The sequence below is a fragment of the Nomascus leucogenys genome, chromosome 10, assembly GCF_006542625.1.
Source record: "Nomascus leucogenys isolate Asia chromosome 10, Asia_NLE_v1, whole genome shotgun sequence".
Classification (NCBI taxonomy): domain Eukaryota; kingdom Metazoa; phylum Chordata; class Mammalia; order Primates; family Hylobatidae; genus Nomascus; species Nomascus leucogenys.
Window position 1 is genome coordinate 97,941,597 of NC_044390.1, and position 20,131 is coordinate 97,961,727.

The 20,131-nt window shown below is 47.4% G+C and overlaps 1 protein-coding gene across 4 annotated transcripts in view; it reads right to left on the bottom strand.

Annotated features, from left to right (window-relative positions):
* The window catches only part of STX2 (syntaxin 2), a 49,709-nt gene extending 31,469 nt beyond the window's left edge, over positions 1-18,240 (bottom strand). For all 4 annotated transcript variants that reach the window (XM_030821690.1, XM_003276122.2, XM_003276121.2 and 1 more), the window contains exons 1-3: positions 18,036-18,240; positions 6,069-6,140; positions 580-679 (exon numbers count right to left, since the gene is read on the bottom strand). In XM_030821690.1, the coding sequence (XP_030677550.1) occupies positions 580-679; positions 6,069-6,140; positions 18,036-18,065 (202 nt within the window). In that variant the 5' untranslated portion in view covers positions 18,066-18,240. The remainder of the gene's footprint in view (positions 1-579; positions 680-6,068; positions 6,141-18,035) is intronic.
* Positions 18,241-20,131: the final 1,891 nt, after the last annotated feature.

The window sequence follows — 20,131 nt, forward strand, 5'->3', positions numbered from 1 at the left end:
CACTGAGCTCCTTTCACTCTCCTGTGTGCCTCAGATTCAAAAGGAAGCAAATGTGAGGCAGGGAGAACTTGGATAAACAGGTAAAGAAAGAAAACCATTTCTTCCATGCCATCCTCCACAGGCACGGAGCGCAGCACAGTCCATACAAAAGCTCCTCCTTAAGACTTTCAGAGTCACCTCAGTGCGTCTTCCTATTTCACTCTGCTCTTACAAGTACTGTTTTCCAGATCAATCCCTGACTCACTGCCCTCTGAACAGAAAATGCTGACTTGCTGAACTGTGGTCTAATCTTGGCCTCTAAGTTCTGCAGAGCCACTTTCGTGTGTTCTTTAGGATGTGATGCATCGTGGTCCTCACCCTGGCTGACCACTAGAATCATACGGGCAGCTTTAAAAAAAAAAAAAAACATACAGATGCCCTGGCTCGCCCCGGGCCAAACGCCTCAGACTCTCTAGGGTATCAGCATTTCGTACAAACTCCCCTGAATCTAACGTGAAGCCAGAGTTGAGGCCTGTGCTGCAGACATCAAGAGAGACACACAAACACACAAACTTTTTGTTGTGAAAACCAACAACTTACTTCCTTCTGGGTTTGGTGCAGAAAGAATGATGCTGTGGTTTTTCTTTACTTCTTCAACATATTGAGTTATTTTATCAATACTGTTTCTAATCTCCTCAACCTAGGAGAGAGAGAGAGTCATTACAGCATGGCAAACTCAAATCTGTGACCACTTTTCATCCCCGAAAAGGGGAAGAATAAAGGAGGGAAATAAATAATTACCACATAAGAAAAGCCTCTCCCATTCTCACACTGATATCATTAAATTTAAAAAATAAAGATATATCCTATGAATATTTCTACCTTCATACCTAAAGCAGTACCAATCAACATTCACCAGGAAAACCTACCAGGTTGTAAAAATTTCTAGTCAAGTCCCAAGCATGACACAGATGGAGCCAATTAGAAGCATCCTACTATTAATACCCATTCTCAGTATAACCAGGAAGTAAGCCCATAAAACATGCAGGCACAGTGGCTAACACCTGTAATCCCAGCACTGTGGGAGGCCAAGGCAGGCGGATCACTTGAGGCCAGGAGTTCAGGACCAGCCTGGCCAACATAGAGAAACCTCTTCTCTACTAAAAATACAAAAATTAGCCAAGTGAGGTGGCACACACCTGTGATCCCAGCTACTCAGGAAGCTGAGGCTCAAGAATTGCTTGAATCAGGAGGCAGAGGCTGCAGTGAACCGAGATCACACCACTGCACTCCAGCCTGGGCAACAGAGCAAGACTCTGTCTCAAAAAGAAAAGAAGAAAATAATAATAATAATACTCTTATGGGAGGAGGTATCTATAGCTCATACAGCCAAGCCTTCATAATTGTTATCTTTGACCTCTAAATGTTTAAATTCAATATTTGTTTCAAAATGTAATGTATCATTAGCAAGATTTATCTAGATGGAGTCATAACATTATCTTCAAAAACCTCTATGGTAGGCTGAATAATGGCCCCAAAGATGTTCAGTTCCTAATCCCTGGGCCTGTGAGTTACCTTATAGGGCAAAAGATATTTTGCAGATGTGACTAAACTAAGGATCTTGAGATGGGAAATTATCCTGAATTTTCCAGTTCGGTACTCATTAACCCATTTATGCCAGAGGCTGCAATGTGTATGTGTGAAAAATCAGAGCTTGGTGATGACCCTGAGCAGTAGGATATAAATAACTCACAAAAGCTTAGCGTTCCAATAATGGAACCCTAGGCATAAATGGGTTAAAGTCGCAAGTGTTCTTAGAAGACAGCAGTAGAGGGAGATCCAGCTACAGAAGTAGCAAGGTGAGCCCTGGAGCAAGATCCTCTGCTGCCAGCTCCTACCTCCTTCCTCATTTCAAAATAGTAATTATAGGCCAGGCACAGTGGCTCATGCCTGTAATCCCAGCACTTTGGGAGCCAAGGCAGAAGGATCACTTGTGGCCAAGAGTTCAAGACCAGCCTGGGCAACATAGAGAGACCCCATCTCTACAAAAACTTTAAAAAAAAAAAAAAAGGAAAATTAGCCGGGCACGATGGTGCATGCCTGCAGTCCCAGCCACTCAGGAGGCTGAGGGAGGAAGATCACTTGGGCCCAGGAAGTTGAGGCTGTAGTGAGCTGTGACTGCACCACTATACTCCAGCCTGGGCAATAGAGCAAGACCCTGCTCTTAAAAACAAAAAAAGGAAGAAGTAATTATTAACCATTACATGTTGTGGCACAATCCACATCCTAACCCCAGAGCCTGTGAATATGTCACCTTGCATGGCAACGGGAACTTTGCAGATGTGATCAAATTGAGTCTTGAGATGGGAGACTACCCTGGATTATCTGGGTGGGCCCAACGTAACCACAGGAGTCCTTATAAGACGAGGCAAGGGGACCAACGTTGGAAAAAAGACACTTGATCGTGAAAAGAGCGGCTGGAGTGATGGCTTTGAAGAGGGAGGAAAACCAAGAACACAGGCTGCCTGAGGAAGCTGGAGAGGAAGGCAGCTCCAGGAGGCTCGCAGCTCTGCCCTGCCAGCACCTGAGCTTCTCCAGGCCCTGGAACTAGGAGGAGGTGATAAACGTGTTGTTGAAGCACAGTGATTGCGGTGATTTGTTACAGCAGCAGCAGGAAACTGACACACGTATCAACATAAATAACACATTTCTGTGAAAAATAGATCTCCAAAAAATCGGTGGAAACGGGCAGTGATTTGCACTTTTTGTAAATCTAATGTCTAGCTTAATAGAAAGCATCCTGATCATCACAGATATTTCTGGGTTTGGTGTGTTGGCTCTGAGAAACTCCATCATTGTGCAGTCGTAAGAGAATGAAAATGGCAATGATCATCTTAGTATTACTTTGAAAAGAGCTTTGACCACAGAATCCTCTTGAAAGGGTCTTAGGGACCCCAGACCAGATTTGAAAAGTCTAAGTATTAAAGAATCATGCAGGCCAGGAGCAGTGGCTCACACCCGTAATCCCAGCATTTTGGAGGCCGAGGCGAGCGGATCACTTGAGGTCAAAAGTTCAAGACCAGCCTGGCCAGCATGGCAAAATGCCGTCTCTACTAAAAATACAAAATTAGCCAGGCATGGTGGCGTGCCTGTAGCACCAGCTACTCAGGAGGCTGAGACAAGAGAAGTGCTTGAACCCAGGTGGAGGAGGCTGTAGTGAGCCGAGATCACACCACTGCACTCTACCCTGGGTGACACAGCAAGGCTCCATCTCAAAAAAAGAAAGAAAAATTACCATTTCTAAAGTAATACACATATGTTAGAAAGTAAAAGAAAAAAAACATTATTTTAACTCTTGGAGAGTTCTGCAATATATACCGCTGCTAACTCCAAGCCCCCGTCTGGCTCCAGAGGAACAGGAAACTGCAGGGCTATACACCCTGGACCCAGACAGGCAATGAGAGAGAATGGTGCCAGCTACCATTTTATGTCCGGGAATAACATAGCACAGGGGTCCTTTGGCTCCATTATAAATCATCTTCACAGAAACGAGACTCCCTGGCCACCCTTCAGAGCGCTGTTTTAGTGTTAACCAAACACCATGTGAAATTCATTTCTCTTGCAAACTTCTATGTGATATTGAAGATCAGAATGAGTTTATATTAACAAACATTATTTGCTTCTGTATTTGTCTAGGAAGTCATTTCACAGAAATTAAGTGCAAAATAAATTGACTAACAAATGAAAGCTTGAGCTTAAGTTAGAACCCAATAAGGAAAAGCACTGGGCAAGCCTTCCTAAAGCTCGAGTAACCTGTTTCCCACATGGCCCTGAGACGCCAGCAGCAAAGACAGACTGGCACCAGTTCGACAAAGACCACAGCTTAATGGCACTCAGTGAATTGCACAATGTAACTTTTCTGTTCTTTTTCTTTTTTTTTTTTTTTTGTCACCCAAGCTGTCGCCCCAAGCTGGAGTACAGTGGCACAATCTCAGCTCACTGCAACCTCCACCTCCCAGGTTCCAGCGATTCTCCCACCACAGCCTTCCAAGCAGCTGGGATTACAGGCACCCGCCCCATGCCTGGCTAATTTTTGTATTTTTAGTAGAGACAGGGTTTTGCCATGTTGGCCTGGCTGGTCTGGAACTCCTGACCTCAGGTGGTCCACCCACCTCGGACTCCCAAAGTGCTGGGATTACAGGCATGAGCCACTGCACCCGGCCTGCACTATGTAACTTTTCTATTAAATGCAACACTTAATGGCAGGAGATTCTTTAAAATAAATACATTTTTACAAAGAACTTACATGGAAGAGTTAAGCAACCAAGTAAAAGGAATTAAATCAGAAAAATAATCATTTGACAAAGGGGGCAGGAAGGCTAAAGACAATTTAAAAAGTCTCATTTCCAAGAAGTGAAATCAGGAAATCCCAGCATCTTAACTCCTTTATACCTTAAAGGAAGTTCCTTGTAGCTAACAATTTAATCTCATGGTTTTTTCCTTTAAATAACAGTAGCAACTAACAAATACTAGAAAACCAGTCACTAGGCTTATGTGAGATATTCAAGAAATTCTGGTTGAAAATGAAAAACTAATAACTTTCCATATGCTTTTATAAACCTATTAAAATATTCAAATCCAGGCCCTGCTAGGCCAGATGAGGCTGCTGAGTGAAACTATCCCATGAGACTCAGCATAATCAAGGCGAGTCCTGCAATGAAGGTTCCGTCGTTAAAAAACCCACTGGACGTGTGTTTTCGTTTCTTCATGTTTTACAAGGTCAATGTATTTGTTCTGTGACTCAATTTCAAAAATTTGAAATTATGCTACATTACATCAGATAATTCTTAGGTTTGAGAATTTCAGCAGGGCCTAAGCCCAAGAGCTGCGCTGGGGAGATAAGCAGGAGGGGGAGGCCTCACACCTCAAATAGGATCCCAGCACCGGCAGGCCGCCACGTCTGAAAATATCAGCCACTGGGTCACCTGTGACTTTCCTCTGAGTCTTCTGCCTGAGCTCATATACAGCTGATCAGTCACGGATTTCAGACCCTGAGCCCTCTGCTCTAGGCACTTGCCTCAGGACTCACACCCACCGGTGGAGGGGTGGCAGTGCTGGTGGGAGCCACGCACACCTGACCCCTGCGCCTGCGGCCAGGCGCCACCTCTGCTGCCGGAACCACCACTTCCTGAAGAACCAAGGAGGCCTCGTTCTGAGACACTGCCCGTCTTGCAGGGAGGCCTTTGTAAAACTCTCTTAAGGGGCGCCACAGGACCTCCAAAAGGCAGCCTGCAAGGAGGAGGCGCTGCTGCAGCAGCCAGCACCGGGTGGGAGAAGTGGCCGCCCACCAGCAGAGGGCGCTGCAGGCCCGGCCCCAGCCCACGCGGAGGCCACGTGCACAGCTCCACCATCCGCACCCAATTCCCTCCCGGACTCCATCAGAACGATGATTTGCATTTTTCTCATTATTAACATTGTGATCATACTAAAAATTCCATAGAACTTACGTAATTCAAACAACTTTTAAAAATATTAGCTGAAGTATTATTTCAAATATGATAAATGCACAATCATACTGATATAAATCTTTAAAGAAGAAAGCCACCGGGCACAGGGGCTCACACCTGTAGTCCTAGCACTTTGGGAAGCCGAGGCGGGCGGATTGCCTAAGCTCAGGAGTTTGAAACCAGCCTAGATAGTGAAACCCCATCTCTACTAAAAATGCAAAAAAAAAAAAAGAATTAGCTGGGCGTGGTGGCACGCACCTGTGGTCCCAGCTATTTGGGAGGCTGAGGCAAGAGAATCACTTGAACCTGGGAGGCAGAGGTTGCAGTGAGCCAAGATTGTGCCACTGCACTCCAGCCTGGCGACAGGGCAAGACTCTGTCTCCAAAAACAAGAAAAAGAAAAGGAAAAAGAAAAAGAAAGAAGGGAGGAAAAAAAGAAAGGGTGGGAGGGAGGGGTGGGGACGGGAGGGGAGGAAAGGGAGAGGGAGGGAGAAAGGGGGAGGGGGAGGGGAGGGGGAGGGGGGGAGGGATGGAGGGAGGACAGGTAGGCAGGCTATGATTGGGTTTCATTAAACGCTCTTACCTGATGGAAGAAATCATCCATGAAATGATCTTTCTCAACCACAACTGTGTCTCCATCATCATTCTTCCTACACTACAATGAAAAATGGAAAATTCAGTTTTTTTAAATGTTTATGTAGGCACAAATAGCGAACTGAAATACAAAAACAGTTCAATACCCACAAGATCTCAACTCACTGGAGCACCAAACTGTAACAAACTAGCAGCCACCACTATCTACCCCAATTGAACTCCCCAACATTTTCAACACAACAGATCCTGGCTGAAGCAGCCGGAAGGTGGAAGACCTGGAGAGAAGCAAGGGGTGGCTTTCTCAAAACTAAGCTGCTTAGAATCATTTAGTTCTCACTATGTAAGTCAATATAACACAGGTCAGTTTTACCCTCAAGAAGCAAAACTGCTTGTGTTGCATATTTTCCATAAACAGTAAAAACACTGGCCAGCCGCAGTGGCTCACGCCTGTAATCCCAGCACTTTAGGAGGCTGAGGGGGGCAGAATGCTTAAGTCCAGGAATTCAAGACCGGCCTGGGCAACGTGGTGAAACCCTGTCTCTACAAAAAATTAGCCAGGCATGGTGGCACATGCCTGTGGTCCCAGCTACTTAGGAGGCTGAGGTGGGAAGACTACCTGAACCTGGAAGGTTGAGGCTGCAGTGACCCTGTCTCTAAAAACAAAACAACAACAACAACAAAAACCCAGCATCACCCGGAAGAATGACCATTGATCAGGAGCTGAAGACCTGGGCCCCAGCCTCCTCCCCAGCAGCCCATTAGCTTGTCTCAGTCTCTGCCTCTTGTCCATGAAATAGAGATAGTATTGTCCCATCTCCATCAGAAGACCCTAAGGATAAGATATTTATCCGTGTTTTATAAGGTAACACTACTTTCATGGGTAATATTAATATATAAACCAATAAAGGCTTTTATTAATAAAATTATTTCTAGTCCCTACTCTTTTTTTTTTGGAAATAAAGTCTCACTGTCGCCCAGGCTGGAGTGTGGAGTGTGCAGTGGCAGGATCCCGGCTCACTGCAACCTCCGCCTTCTGGGTTCAAGTAATGCTTGTGCCCCAACCTCCTGAATAGCTAGGATTACACGCACCTGCCACCACACCCAGCTTTTTTTTTTTTTTTTTTTTTTTTTTTTTTTTTTGTATTTTTAGTAGAGACAGGATTTCACCATGTTGGCTAGGCTGGTTTCGAACTCCTGAGCTCATGCAATCCGCCCGCCTCACCCTCCCAAATTGCTGGGATTACAGGCATGAGCCACTGCGCCTGGCCCGTACACTCATAATTCTAAGCAAAGCAGCACTTCAAGACAAAATGGGCCGGGCGCGGTGGCTCACGAGGTCAGGAGGCCTTGGGAGGCCGAGGCGGGTGGATCACGAGGTCAGGAGATCGAGACCATCCTGGCTAACACAGTGAAACTCTGTCTCTACTAAAAATACAAAAAAAATTAGCCGGGCGTGGTAGCAGGCGCCTGTAGTCCCAGCTATTCAGGAGGCTGAGGCAGGAGAATGCCATGAACCCGGGAGGTGGAGCTTGCAGTGAGCCGAGATCGCGCCACTGCACTCCAGCCTGGGCAACAGAGCGAGACTCTGTCTCAAAAAGAAAAAAGACAAAATGGCAATCAACTGACAAGCAGCAGAAACTAACATTAAGACAGACACACATAGTTTAACACTCCTCTCCAGGATCCCACACCACTCTAAAAACCAAAACAGAACGGCTGAAGGATATTGAGTGCCGGTGCCCAGGGTCTGCAGGAGGCAAACCAGGTGTGCTATCTGTCAATCCTCCTGGTACCACACCCCCTAGTCCCCACCAGGAGGCAGGTACTGGCATTGCTATTTCAGAGTAGAACATATGCTCAATGGTTATGGTCTCAGAGCCAAGCGGTGCCGAACCAGTAGCTGAAGCCAGGTCTGACTTTACAAAACTTCCCATCTTAACAACGGTACTATTACCATGTTGACCCTCTTAAAAAGAGTTAAGAGCCATCCTTTACTTCCAGCTCACAAGAGTTGGCAATCTGAAATACTCTACACACACGTTCTCATTAATTTTATGGTCCCCATGTTGCCAGTGAGGAGGCTGAAACACAGTGCAGGGATCACTCAGCAGGGACGGCAGAGCGGAAACGGCCTGTGACTGTGATTCCACACACCCTGCTCTAACAAGCACACTCTACCCTGGGGGAAGATGGGATGGGGGGAGGAGCTGTGCTGCGGAGCCCCCCCAGCCATGCAGGCCAGGCCTGGTGGCCAGGTCCCACAGACTCCCCTTGCGGGGGACCCCCTCTCTCAGAAAGAGGATCTACTCCCCTGTGCGTGCCAGCCCCGCCTCTCGGGCCCACAGCCTGCTCCCTCCCTGCCTCCAAGTGCTCACTTGGGCACTAAATCCCACTAGCTGGTCTCACTGATTCCCTATAGCTATCTGCCTTGTCTTCTCAGCTGTGTGGTCTCAGGCACAGGGCCAGGAATGATGGAGTGAAGCATCACCGCGTTAAGTCATTCACTGACTGTGCATTCACCCAAATACCCATGGAGGGGTGGGGAGGAGGGGTAGAGAGCTGAAACTCAGCTGCAGACTGCGCTTGTGGCCCTGAGACCCGGGCCATTAAAGTGCTTCACCCCACCCTGGAGGTGCCACGTGGCTCTCGGGGCATCTCATACCTCCCTGCTCTGCCAGGAACTTTAGGTTCTAGATTCAAAGTCACCTCATTTTTGTTTGTTTGGAAAACTGTAAACATATGCAAAAGGAGAAGGAATACTATGGTGAGCCCTCAGTGTCGCCATCACCCAGGCTCAACAATGGTCAAGCTACAGCCTGTCTTGTTTCCGGTGGACACCCACCGCTTCCCACTACTTCCTACCCCCACACCACAAGACCATCTTGAGGCAAATCCCACGAGGCAGATGCTACTGTGGAGACTGCACCTGCGGCTCCAGGAAAGAGGCTGCACCCATCTCAATGCTCCCCAGCACCACGCTTCCCTGTGAAAGCAGGCCGCTTTCCCATGGTGACCGTCCCATGCTGTGTGATGCACCCCCACGTGGCGTGGCGTAAACAATCAGACGCTCAACCCTCCTCTCCCATGGTGACCGTCCCATGCTGTGCGATGCACCCCCACAGTGGCGTGGCGTCAATCCTCCTCCACTCTGAACCCACGGCACGGGCAGATTTTTGTTCCGAGTCATTCGCCTGCTGGTAAACAGTTTGTTTCTCTACCTGTAGACCAGGAAAGGTCCACATGACTGGAATATGTTTCCTCTATTGTCTTATTTCTTATTCTTAAGCCTTGACTTATATGTCTTATTTCTACCTGGAAGTCTCAAAACTGATTAGGTAACAGGAAACAGACCCAATAATACTGTCCTTGCTTTTCCATTCAAAAAAATAAAACAAAATGACCAAAGCAATCTTTTTGGCTTTATCCCTAAGCTACATTATTCTTGTCTTCAATGAATGTCCATATTCAGTCTTTCAAGCTGAGATAGTGCAATAGCTGTGCAACAGCCATGATTATAAGAGGGTATTTATTGTAAATAACCAAACTGCTTGTGGCAAATGTTTACTAAAAGCCAGGGAATACTCTCCTATATGACATACTTGATTTCCCAAGTGTCGAAGTACAGGATAAACATTTAAATATCAACATTCCATTTCTGTTAAATGTTAACAGAAGTCTCCTTAAAAGTAGCATTATAGTAAAATCACAACTCTCCCTGTGTGAATACTATTGTCAGGAACAGGTAGCAGGTAGCTTCCTGGTTTAGAGACTAACAGAAAAGAGTAACTTGCCATTGGAACGATCATCATTTATAATTCAACAGAATCTGAACTACCACAAATGGCAGAGTCCAAAGCTGGACAGAATCCTGGCTTTCTTCTGCCTGTTGTTCACACACACGCTAAGGACCTTCCATACAAATAATAATTGTGGGCAAATAAATTATAAACCTTGACATATACACTGTGGTTTTAGTACTTTGTTGCTAGAATACTTTGACTTACTTTTCACAATTAAATCACTTGGGTAAAGAAAGAAAAGAATACTTGTAATTAAACATAGGTAAAAGCTGGCCAGGTGTGGCAGCTCATGCCTGTAATCCCAGCACTTTGGGAGGCTTAACTGGGAGGATCACTTAAGCTCCAGAGTTTGAGACCAGCCTGGGCAACATGGTGATACCCCATTTTTGGTACAAAAAAATACAAAAATTAGCCAGGCGTGGTGGCTCACGCTTGTGAGGATCCCTTGAGCTCAGGAGATTGAGGCTGCAGTGAGCAGTGATGCTGCCACTCCAGCCTGGTGATAGAGAGAGACTTTGTCTCAAAAAACAAACAAATAAATAAACATGTAAATGCTGACTCTGGGCCAGTTTGTAATTACGGTGCTAAACGTAACCTACTTTCTCATATTTTTGTATGGTTAATTACACTTTTATACCTATAATAAAATGTTATACTTTTTTATTTTTTTGTATTTTTACTAACACTTGTTTCCATTATTATTATATAAATACTTTTTAACAGGCACTTAAAATTTATGTAAATAGTATTATACTTCTGCAATTTTTTTTTTTTTTTTTTGGAGGCAGGGTCTTGCTCTGTCACCCAGGCTGGAGTGCAGTAGTGTGATCATAGCTCACAACAGCTTCGACCTCCTGGGCTCAGGTGATCCCTTCGCCTCAGCCTCCTGAGTAGCTGGGACTACAGGCACACATATTTTTTTAGAGATGAGGTCTGGCCATGTTGCCCAGGCTGGCCTTGAACTTCTGGGTCCAACCAATCCTCCCACCTTGGTCTCCCCAAGTGCTGGTATTACAGGCGTGAGCGACTACACCCGCCCTGCCTCTGCAATTTAATCATTTTTTTGTTTTTCCTCTCAGCTATACATTCAGATTTCTCCACTCAGCATATATCGCTCTAGTGTTAGGTGAAACCACACCATATGGTTCAACCTCATACATTCATCTTATTGCTGCATACACTCCGTTATATAAGAAGCCATGATGTGTCCATCCAGGCTCCTATCGTGCCTAATATTTTTCCATTACCAACAATGTAACAAACCAGTTACACGGCTGCACATGCATGTCAGGATGGTTTTCTGGAACATACACACACATGCAGAGAGAGGACCACTGAGCCATGGGGTTTAAGCGTCTTCAGCTTCACTAAACAATGCCAAATTGCTCTCCAAAGCAGTTGCAATAAATTGGATGCCCCCAGCATGGCACGTGGACATGAGACACTGCCAGGCTAATCTTGAGCTACCAAGGGCCCATCACATGATCTCGCCCCAGGAATGAGGATCAGAACTGACATGATGAAGCCCTGAGAACCTGAACTAGAGAGCATTTAAACTTGGGGGCTGGAGACAGCCCCCTTACACCAGGTTGCGGAGACAAAGAGAAACCCACATGATCTGGCTCCAGTCAACCTCTCCAGCTCACTCATGTCTCACCTCCGCCCACTACTGACCATCCACTCACTACCAACAGCATCTTTCTGTCCCTTGCATGAACTCATTCCCAACTCTGGGCCTCTGGACTTGCTATGCCTTCTGCCCAGGGCACCCTCCCCCAGCCCTGTCCACGGCCGCTTTCTTATCCACAGCTCAGCTCACGGGGTGGCCCCCTGACCCGCCCGACCAAGGCAGCCACACCCACACCCTCACCCTCACCCTGCTTATTCCTTCACAGCAAGGACTGAGAAAGACACTTGATTCATCTGCTCAGCTGCTGTCTATCTCCCAGCTGCAGACTGCACAAGAGCAAGGACTTCTGTCTTTTCACAACCCAGGCATCCTGCCCACAGCAGTGCCTGGCACACAGCCACCAGTCAGTGATGACCAGGTCAACAAACGAGTGAATGAATGAATGAAGAGCAAGAGAAGGGCAGACACAGACAAGGGGGAGGAGAGTGAGAAAGTACACACAAATGACAGAAGCCAAGAAACAGAAACAGAGACACACACACAGAGACCCGGCAAGCGCAACACGGCCACGACACAAGGACAGGAAGGACCTCAGTGGCTCGCTGCGTCCTAACTCCAACCCTCATGAGGGCTGATGGTACTACGTGCCCTCAAAGCCTGGGGGAGATCACTCTACCTTTTTTATTTATTTATTTATTTATTTATTTGTTTATTTATTTATTTTTGAGATGGATTCTCACTCTGTTACCCAGGCTACGGTGCAGTGGCAGGATCTTGGCTTACTGCAACCTCCACTTCCCAGGTTCCAGCTATTCTCTCACCTCAGCTTCCCAAATAGCTGAGATTATAGGCACCTACTACCCCAGTTAATTTTTGCATCTTTAGTAGAGACGGGGTTTCACCATGTTGACCAGGCTGATCTAGAACTCCTGACCTCAAGTGATCCTTCCACCTCGGACTCCCAAAGTACTGGGATTACAGGCATGAGCCCCCCCACCCAGCCCACTCTGCCTTTTAATAAATCTCCCTTTTCTGCTTTAGCTGATGGGTTTCTGTCCCTTTTAACCAAAGGGCCTTAAAGACAACAGATTCCAGTGGCATCTACATTTTTCTTACCGTGGGCATTTTCAAATGAAAACACACTGATTCAATAAATACCTGGCAGATGCTCTGGATCAGGCACCATGCAGAATACTGAGGATTCAGAGCACAAATGACAGCATGCATCTGCCCTGAAAAGGTTGAAGAGCCAGGGAAAGGGTGCAGGAAAAAACAGGACTGCATCTGTGTCCAGAATGCCCCAAGACAAGATGTGCCATCTCTGGGAACATGCGAGGAAAGGGAGGCAGGAAGGCTTCCTGGTGATGCCTAACCTGAGACTAAAAAAGGTGCGAGGCTGCGTGCGGTGGCTCACACCTGTAATCCCAGCACTTTGGGAGGCCGAGGCAAGTGGATCACCTGAGGTCGGGAGTTCAAGACCAGCCTGGCCAATGTGGTGAAACTCCATCTCTACTAAAAAATACAAAAATCAGCTGGGTGTCATGGGAGGCTGAGGCGGGAGAATTGCTTGAACCCTAGAGGCAGAGAATGCAGTGAACTGAGATCGCACCATTGCACTCCACCCTGGGCAAGAAAGTGAGACTCTGTCTCAAAAAGAAAAAAAAAAAAACAGGGTACAAGGCAACAGAGAAGGCGCAGAGGGAGAAGTCCAGTGGTTGAGACAAAGGGAGCAGCACCTGCAAGGGCAGGGAGGAGGGGGCATATCAGTCCGGAGGCAGGAGCAAATCCTGCCACCACAAGGCAATAGATCTGGGCTCCTAGGGAGCTCTTCTATGGATCAGTTATTTCTTAGAGTTGCTACTCCTTAAATTCAGAATAGACCTCAAGTTAAAGACAAGAAGTGATTAATCTGTGAAAATGTATAGATTTTGCTCTTCAAACCAAAGGACATGTTTAGATATACAAATGAATAAACCTATTATAGTTAAGAATAGAGAAACTATAGACTCCAACTGTAGGAACTGTTTGTATGAGAACACACAAAATATAAAAATTTGGCAGGATTGCATAAATTATGAAATTCTAAACTATAAATACATGCATACATAAAATTATGTTCATATATGAAATTCTTAGTATTTTAAGTTCCAATGAAGTTTTTTAATCTTCTTATTTTATGAATTGGAACCTTAATCTTCACTATACAACATTCTGCACTACATGGGCAACCATGAGCTGTCAAAAAGTAACTTTTAAAAATATCTGAGCAGTGTTTTCCACCATTTAAGAAATTATATTTGCAGGCCGGGCATGGTGGCTCACGCCTGAAATCCCAGCACTTTGGGAGCCTAAGGTGGGCAGATTGCTTGAGCTCAAGAGTTGAAGACCAGCCTGGGCAACACAGCGAAACCCCATCTCTACAAAAAATACAAAAATTTGCTGGGTGCAGTGGCACACGCCTGTGGTCCTAGCTACTCAAGAAGCTGAGGTGGGAGGATAGCTTCAGCCTGGGAGATCAAGGGTGCAATGAGTCGTGATCGTGCCACTGCACTCCAGCCTGGGCGACACAGTGAGATCCTGTCTCAAAGAAAAAAAAAAGAGATTATATTTGCAGTTCATCACTTTGAAACTAGGATGAAAAATAACGTTCTCATTTCTTTTAGGTCTACTAAAACACCACAGAGCTACTGTGTATTTATTGTTTATTATCATGCAAACAATTCCCACAGATGAAATATGTGGTTTATCTATTCCTCACTATAATAAATATATATATCATAAATATATATCAAATATAATAAATATATCAATGTTCATAAACTTTTTTTAAAAAGTAATCAAAATATGTTTGGGGTGGTTATCTTATAGAATAGCTATTCTGTTTTGCTTACATCCTCAAGTGAATTTCATTACACCTCGGTCACTCTTCCTTCCCAGGCTGCACGCATCTGCACCCACGCTCAGTTCACTGCTGTGTCTCTCTGCACCCAGCACATGATCTGCTAGAGGCCTGACATTCAAGTACCTGTTGGATGGGCGAGTCTTTTACTTTCTGTAAATCAGAAATATCTTTCTGGATTTAAGAGTGTCAGAGATCTGGACCAAGTCACGCAAACTTTCTATGCCCAAATGACTGGTTGCTCAAAAACAGAATCACTGATTAGAAACGAAATCTGTCAATACAAATTCTATTGAGCAAATTAATTTTTAAGCCCTATACATGTAATTATCAGAGGTACATTTTTCACAGGAACAAGCATCAACAGCTAATAAAATAAACTTTTTGGAAGCATCACAAATATTTTGTTAATATGGACATTGTAGATGAGGCATTTTAACCAACAAAATATTAAACTTTACCTAGAAAAAAAACACCAGCCATTTAGAAGCATGGTTGTGAATACACATTCAACTACTCTAAGAACTACTTGGAAAGGACACATTTCCTGGGGCGGGCAGGGAAGGAATTAAACTTGTATCTGGTAACTTTAACATGGGCTTTTAAATATTAAAAGTTATTAAACTTCAAATTCAGTTTTAACTTACTATTTTATATTAGGGAGAAGGTTGTTCTTTTTTCTTTTTTTGAGGCAGGGTCTCAATCTGTCTGTCGCCCAGGCTGGAGGGCAGTGGCAAAATCTTGGCTCACTGCAACCTCCACCTCCTGGGCTCAAGCAATCTTCCCATCTCAGCCTCCTGAGTAGCTGGAACCACAGGCATATGCCACTACACCTGGCTAATTTACTGTATGTTTTTTGTAAAGACAAGGTTTTGCCATGTTGCCCAGGCTGGTCTTGAACTCCTGAGCTCAAATGATCCGCCCGCCTCAGCCTCCCAAAGTGCTGGGACTACAGGTGAAAGCCACTGCGCCCAGCCAGAAGGCTGCTTTTTATAACTCCCTAAAAACAAAAAGTCTGGTAAACATTAATCACACTTATAATTACATAGCACTTGCTCCCTCCCACCTTCTCCCAGAGCTTCACACATTAGATAATTTTATGCTTCGTAACTCCCTCTGTGAGATGGACAAGAGAGATACCACCGTCCCCACTTTACGCACAAGAAAAAGTTGTGAGAGAGTTAAAAATTATTTGCCCAAGATGAGAAACTCCAGAAGTGGAAACTTCCACGGATATACTCTCTGACTGCTCAGTGGCTGTATCTAAAGCAGGATAGTATTGAAGTAGATGAGCTGACTTCTGAGCTCTGCCATTCTAGAACAAAACTGATTGACATGTTCTACTGTTTCAGGAAGGGTTGGGATATATAGAAACTGAGTGACAAATAACTGCCTTATTTGCTTTTTGCTATTCAAGCCAAGAAAAGGTACTTTCTCACGATTCCCCAACATATAAATTTGGCTATATTTTGCCAAAATAGTCACAGCTCTCATGTTCAATGACATTAAGCATTTTTTTTTTTTGAGACAATGTCTCACTCTGTCACCCAGGCTGGAGTGCAGGGGCATGGCACAATCATGGCTCACTGCAGCCTCTATCTCCTGGGCTCAAGGAATCCTCCTAGCTTAGCCTCCTGAGTACCAGGTTTGAGTCACCACACCTGGATAGTTTTTTTTGTGCGTGTTTTGTTTTATTGGTTTTTTTGAAACAGAGTCTCTTTCTGTTGCCCAGACTGGAGTACAGTGGCACAATCTCGGCTTTCTGCAACCTCCGCCTCCTGGGTTCAAGCGATTCTCCTGCCGCAGCCTCCAGAGTAGCTGGGACTACAGATGTGCGCCATGACATCCGGCTAATTTTTGTATTTTTAGTAGAAACGGGGTTTTGCCATGTTGGCCAGGCTAGTCTCCAACTCCTGACCTCAAATGGTCCACCCAACTCGGCCTCCCAAAGTGCTGGGATTACACGCATGAGCCACTGCGACTCACCTCCTGCTAATTTTTCAATTTTTTTTGAGAAACAGAGTCTCCCTGTGTTGCCCAAGCTGGTCTCCAATACCTGGGCTCAAGTGATCCCCCCACCCTGATCTCCCAGACTGCTGGGATTACAGGCGTGAGCCACGGCTTTTCTTCATTAAATAAACATCTGAGCTCCTACTACACGGCACTGAAAGATAATCTATCGGGCAAGACAACACAACTATAATTTGCTGTGTTTAAGATGATATTGACCTGCGGACCACAGGGAATATTTGTCCATTAATAAAAAAGGAAAAATCACTGTGAAGAAACTTCCCTGGAATGAATATAAAGCATAATTTCCATGATCCTAAGGATGAAATCATTGCCTTTCTCAACCAGAGCTCCTCATCTGAACCAAAGAACACAGATAATGATTTAAGTGGCTCTTTTCTCTATTCTCCCACTCGGGGGTACATAACAGCTCCATTCCAGCAGCAGAGGAGAGAGAATAATTTATTACACGCAATGGGTGCCGTAGGGCTGTGGGCCTTAGCACCCCTGTTCTGCGGCTGCCAACAATTTAGAGACCAGGGGCTCTATCTGCGCACACACGCAGCATGAATTGGTACCTGTATTGTAAAGGGAAAAAGTCATAACTACTTCTGTTGGCCTAAGCCGTCTTGGGTTAGACAAGCTTGGAAAGTGCACGACCATCACTATCATTTCGCTGTCACTGCACCATGCACAGTCCTGTCACCTTTACACGTGTAGAATGCATCAAAATCCTTCCAAAATTTTTATTGACCTGCTTTTCCCTTGCTAAAGTAAACAGTAATTTGCTGTGTGCCCGGCTGCTGGGCGCGTTAGGTGCGTTCAGAGTCAACACAGGGTCCCAGTTCCCAAAGCAAACTAGTAGGAGACCAGACACGAGCTGTTGTTCGCGCTCGCCCCACCCCAAGCACCCAGCACTCTAAGGCGCCCGCATTTCACACCCATCTGTTGCCTCCCGCTTGGTGCAGAGTCCTGTGTGAAGCCCCAGGGATAAAGCAGCGACCAAGAGGACCCGGCCTGCTCCCCGGGGCTGACGCCCGCTGCGGGGACCCCGTGGGGCGGACCAAAGTTAGACCGGTGGGCTCCGGCTGGGTAAGCGCCAGATAGAATCCGCCAGGCGGAGTGACGGACAGGGAGCCACGCTTGAAGAGGGGGTCGAGGCCGGGACCTTCCCCGCTCCCTCCTCCTGCCCCAACCCGCCCTGAGGACTCCGCCCAGGAAGCCCTGGGGACCCCGCCCGGAGCCCCCACCCTAGGACTCCCCGAGACCCCCGCCCTGGGGACCCCACCCAGAGCCCCCACCCTAGGACTCCCCGAGACCCCCGCCCTGGGGACCCCGCCCGGAGCCCCCACCCTAGGACTCCCCGAGACCCCCGCCCTGGGGACCCCACCCAGAGCCCCCACCCTAGGACTCCCCGAGACCCCCGCCCTGGGGACCCTGCCCGGAGCCCCCGCTCAAGACTCCCTGAGACCCTGCCCGCAGCCCCCGCCCCAGAACGCCGGAGATCCCCGCCCTGGGGACCCACCCTGAGCCCCGCCCAAGACGCCCCGAGCCCCCGCCCGCCCTCCAGACCCCGCCCCGGCCGGGCCTGAACCGCTACCCGCGGCTGCCGCTCACCGCCGTCAGGTCTGGCAGCCGGTCCCGCATCCCCGCCGGCCGGGCAGCGCGCCCCGCCGCTCAAGCCTGCCCCGAGCTGCCTCCGGCCCGGCCGCGGGCTCTCCGGTCGCCACCTCAGGCCCAGCGGTCCCGGCCCAGCGCCAGCAGCCCTCTCCGGAGCCGGCGCTGCCACGGCAACCGCGCCCCGCGCGCTCTGCGCATGCCCGGCCAGCGCCGCGCCCCGCACCCACCCACACGGGGGCGGTGCTTTCCTGCGGGAACCCGGAGGGGCGGGGCCTGGTAGGCGGGGCCTAGGCGGGGAGGGGCGGGGTCCGGCCGAGCTCCAGACTGGCAGTTCCGCTACAGGTGCTGTTTGTCCCTTCTTGATCTGCTTTTATGCTTTCACATTCATTGTTTTATTTATCAAAATATAGAGCATTCAACGAATGGTGACAAAGAGCAAAGCTCCCGGAATGTGCTGGGTGCAGCTTTGAGTAATACATATGCCGAACCTTCTCTTTAGCGGTCCACGCCCAGCCTCGGGTGTGAATGAAGGAGAAGAGATCGCGTACCACACATGATGCTTAAGGAGCACAACATGGCAGGGGGCGGTAACGGGAAGAGCCCCCGCAGGCCCAGCCCTGGGATGCCGTTCTGGCAGGAGAAACAGGCAATATAGACACAGACAAGTAAATGATAGATGAGAAAAGAAAGTAAGGGCATGGACACAGAGAAGAACTGGCAGAGAGGCCGTCATGAAGGTGCAGGAGCTTAGGCGAACTACACAGGCTGGGGGAACAGTCCCCAAGACCATTATCACCTCTGACACCAACGGCAAATTCTGGCGGTTTCCAAAACCACCTTCAAGTTCCATAATTTGCTAGAAGGAATCACAGAATTCACTAAAAACTACTCTACTCACAACTGGTTTCTTAGCAGGGAAATGATACAGATTAACATCAGCCAAGGAAGAAGGGCAGAGGGGGAGTCTGGGGATTACAGCGTGGAGCTTCGAGGTCCTCCCGTGGTCCTCTCCCTGTGTAGTCAGGCCTCATTATTTGCCCTGCACTGATGTGTGGCCACACGCGCAAAGTACTGCCAGCCAGGGAAGCTCACTTGAGCCGCAGTGTGCAGAACTTTTACTGGGCTCCACTGCATGTGCGTGATTGATTGATTGTTTGATTCCTCTCATGGCTGATCTCAGCCTCTTGGTTAAGTGATATCCATGTAACCCTAAGCCCCCACCATAAATCACACTGTTAATCTCTGGCTAGCCGAAGACTCCCAGGCAAACAAAGATTGCCTTCCAGGAGGAGAAGGCAAGGCAAGACTTCATTTTAAACAAGGTTAAAAGTCTTTACTGCCTCCTGGAGGAGGTGGCTTTGATCTGACCAGAAGGCAGCGCTAAGAAATCTGCTTGAGAACAACAGGCTACACAGAAAAGAACAGGACGTTTTGGACTTGGTTCTAGGTGTGATGTGGTTCTGTTACCCGATGGAAGGTCTTGACGGCCAGTTGTCCAGGTGGCTGTGGTGGCGGGTGCCTGTAATCCCAGCTACGCAGGAGGCTGATGCATGAGAATTGCTTGAACCCGGGAAGCGGAGCTTGCAGTGAGCCAAGATCGCACCACTGCATTCCAGCCTGGGCAGTAAAGTGAGACTCCGTCTCCAAAAAAAAGAAAAGATATGGTTTTTCTCTCCATATCCTGAACTTCCCCACCGGAATGCCTCCTAGACCCCGCAACAGGCAAGCACTTTTCTTTCAGCCTTCTTGCCTCAGCCACCACCATTTTAATTCTCCCTCTCCGGTAAATACTGGCCCCTCCCTCGTTTCTCCCTCTCCCCCAGCAGATTTTTCTAAAACATATAATAATATTGGCAGCAGCTGGATGGTGTTGAATTGGCAACCAAAACTTTTTGTTTGTTTGTTTGTTTGTTTGAGACAGGGTCTTATTCTGTCCCCCACGCTGGAGTGCAGTGGCACGGTCATAGCTCACTGCAGTCTTGAACTCCTGGGCTCAAGCAATCCTCCCACCTCAGCCTCCAAAAGCGCAGGGACCACAGGCATGAGCCCACCATGCCCAACCTCAAAACTTTCCTTATCCTGCCAGAGGAAAA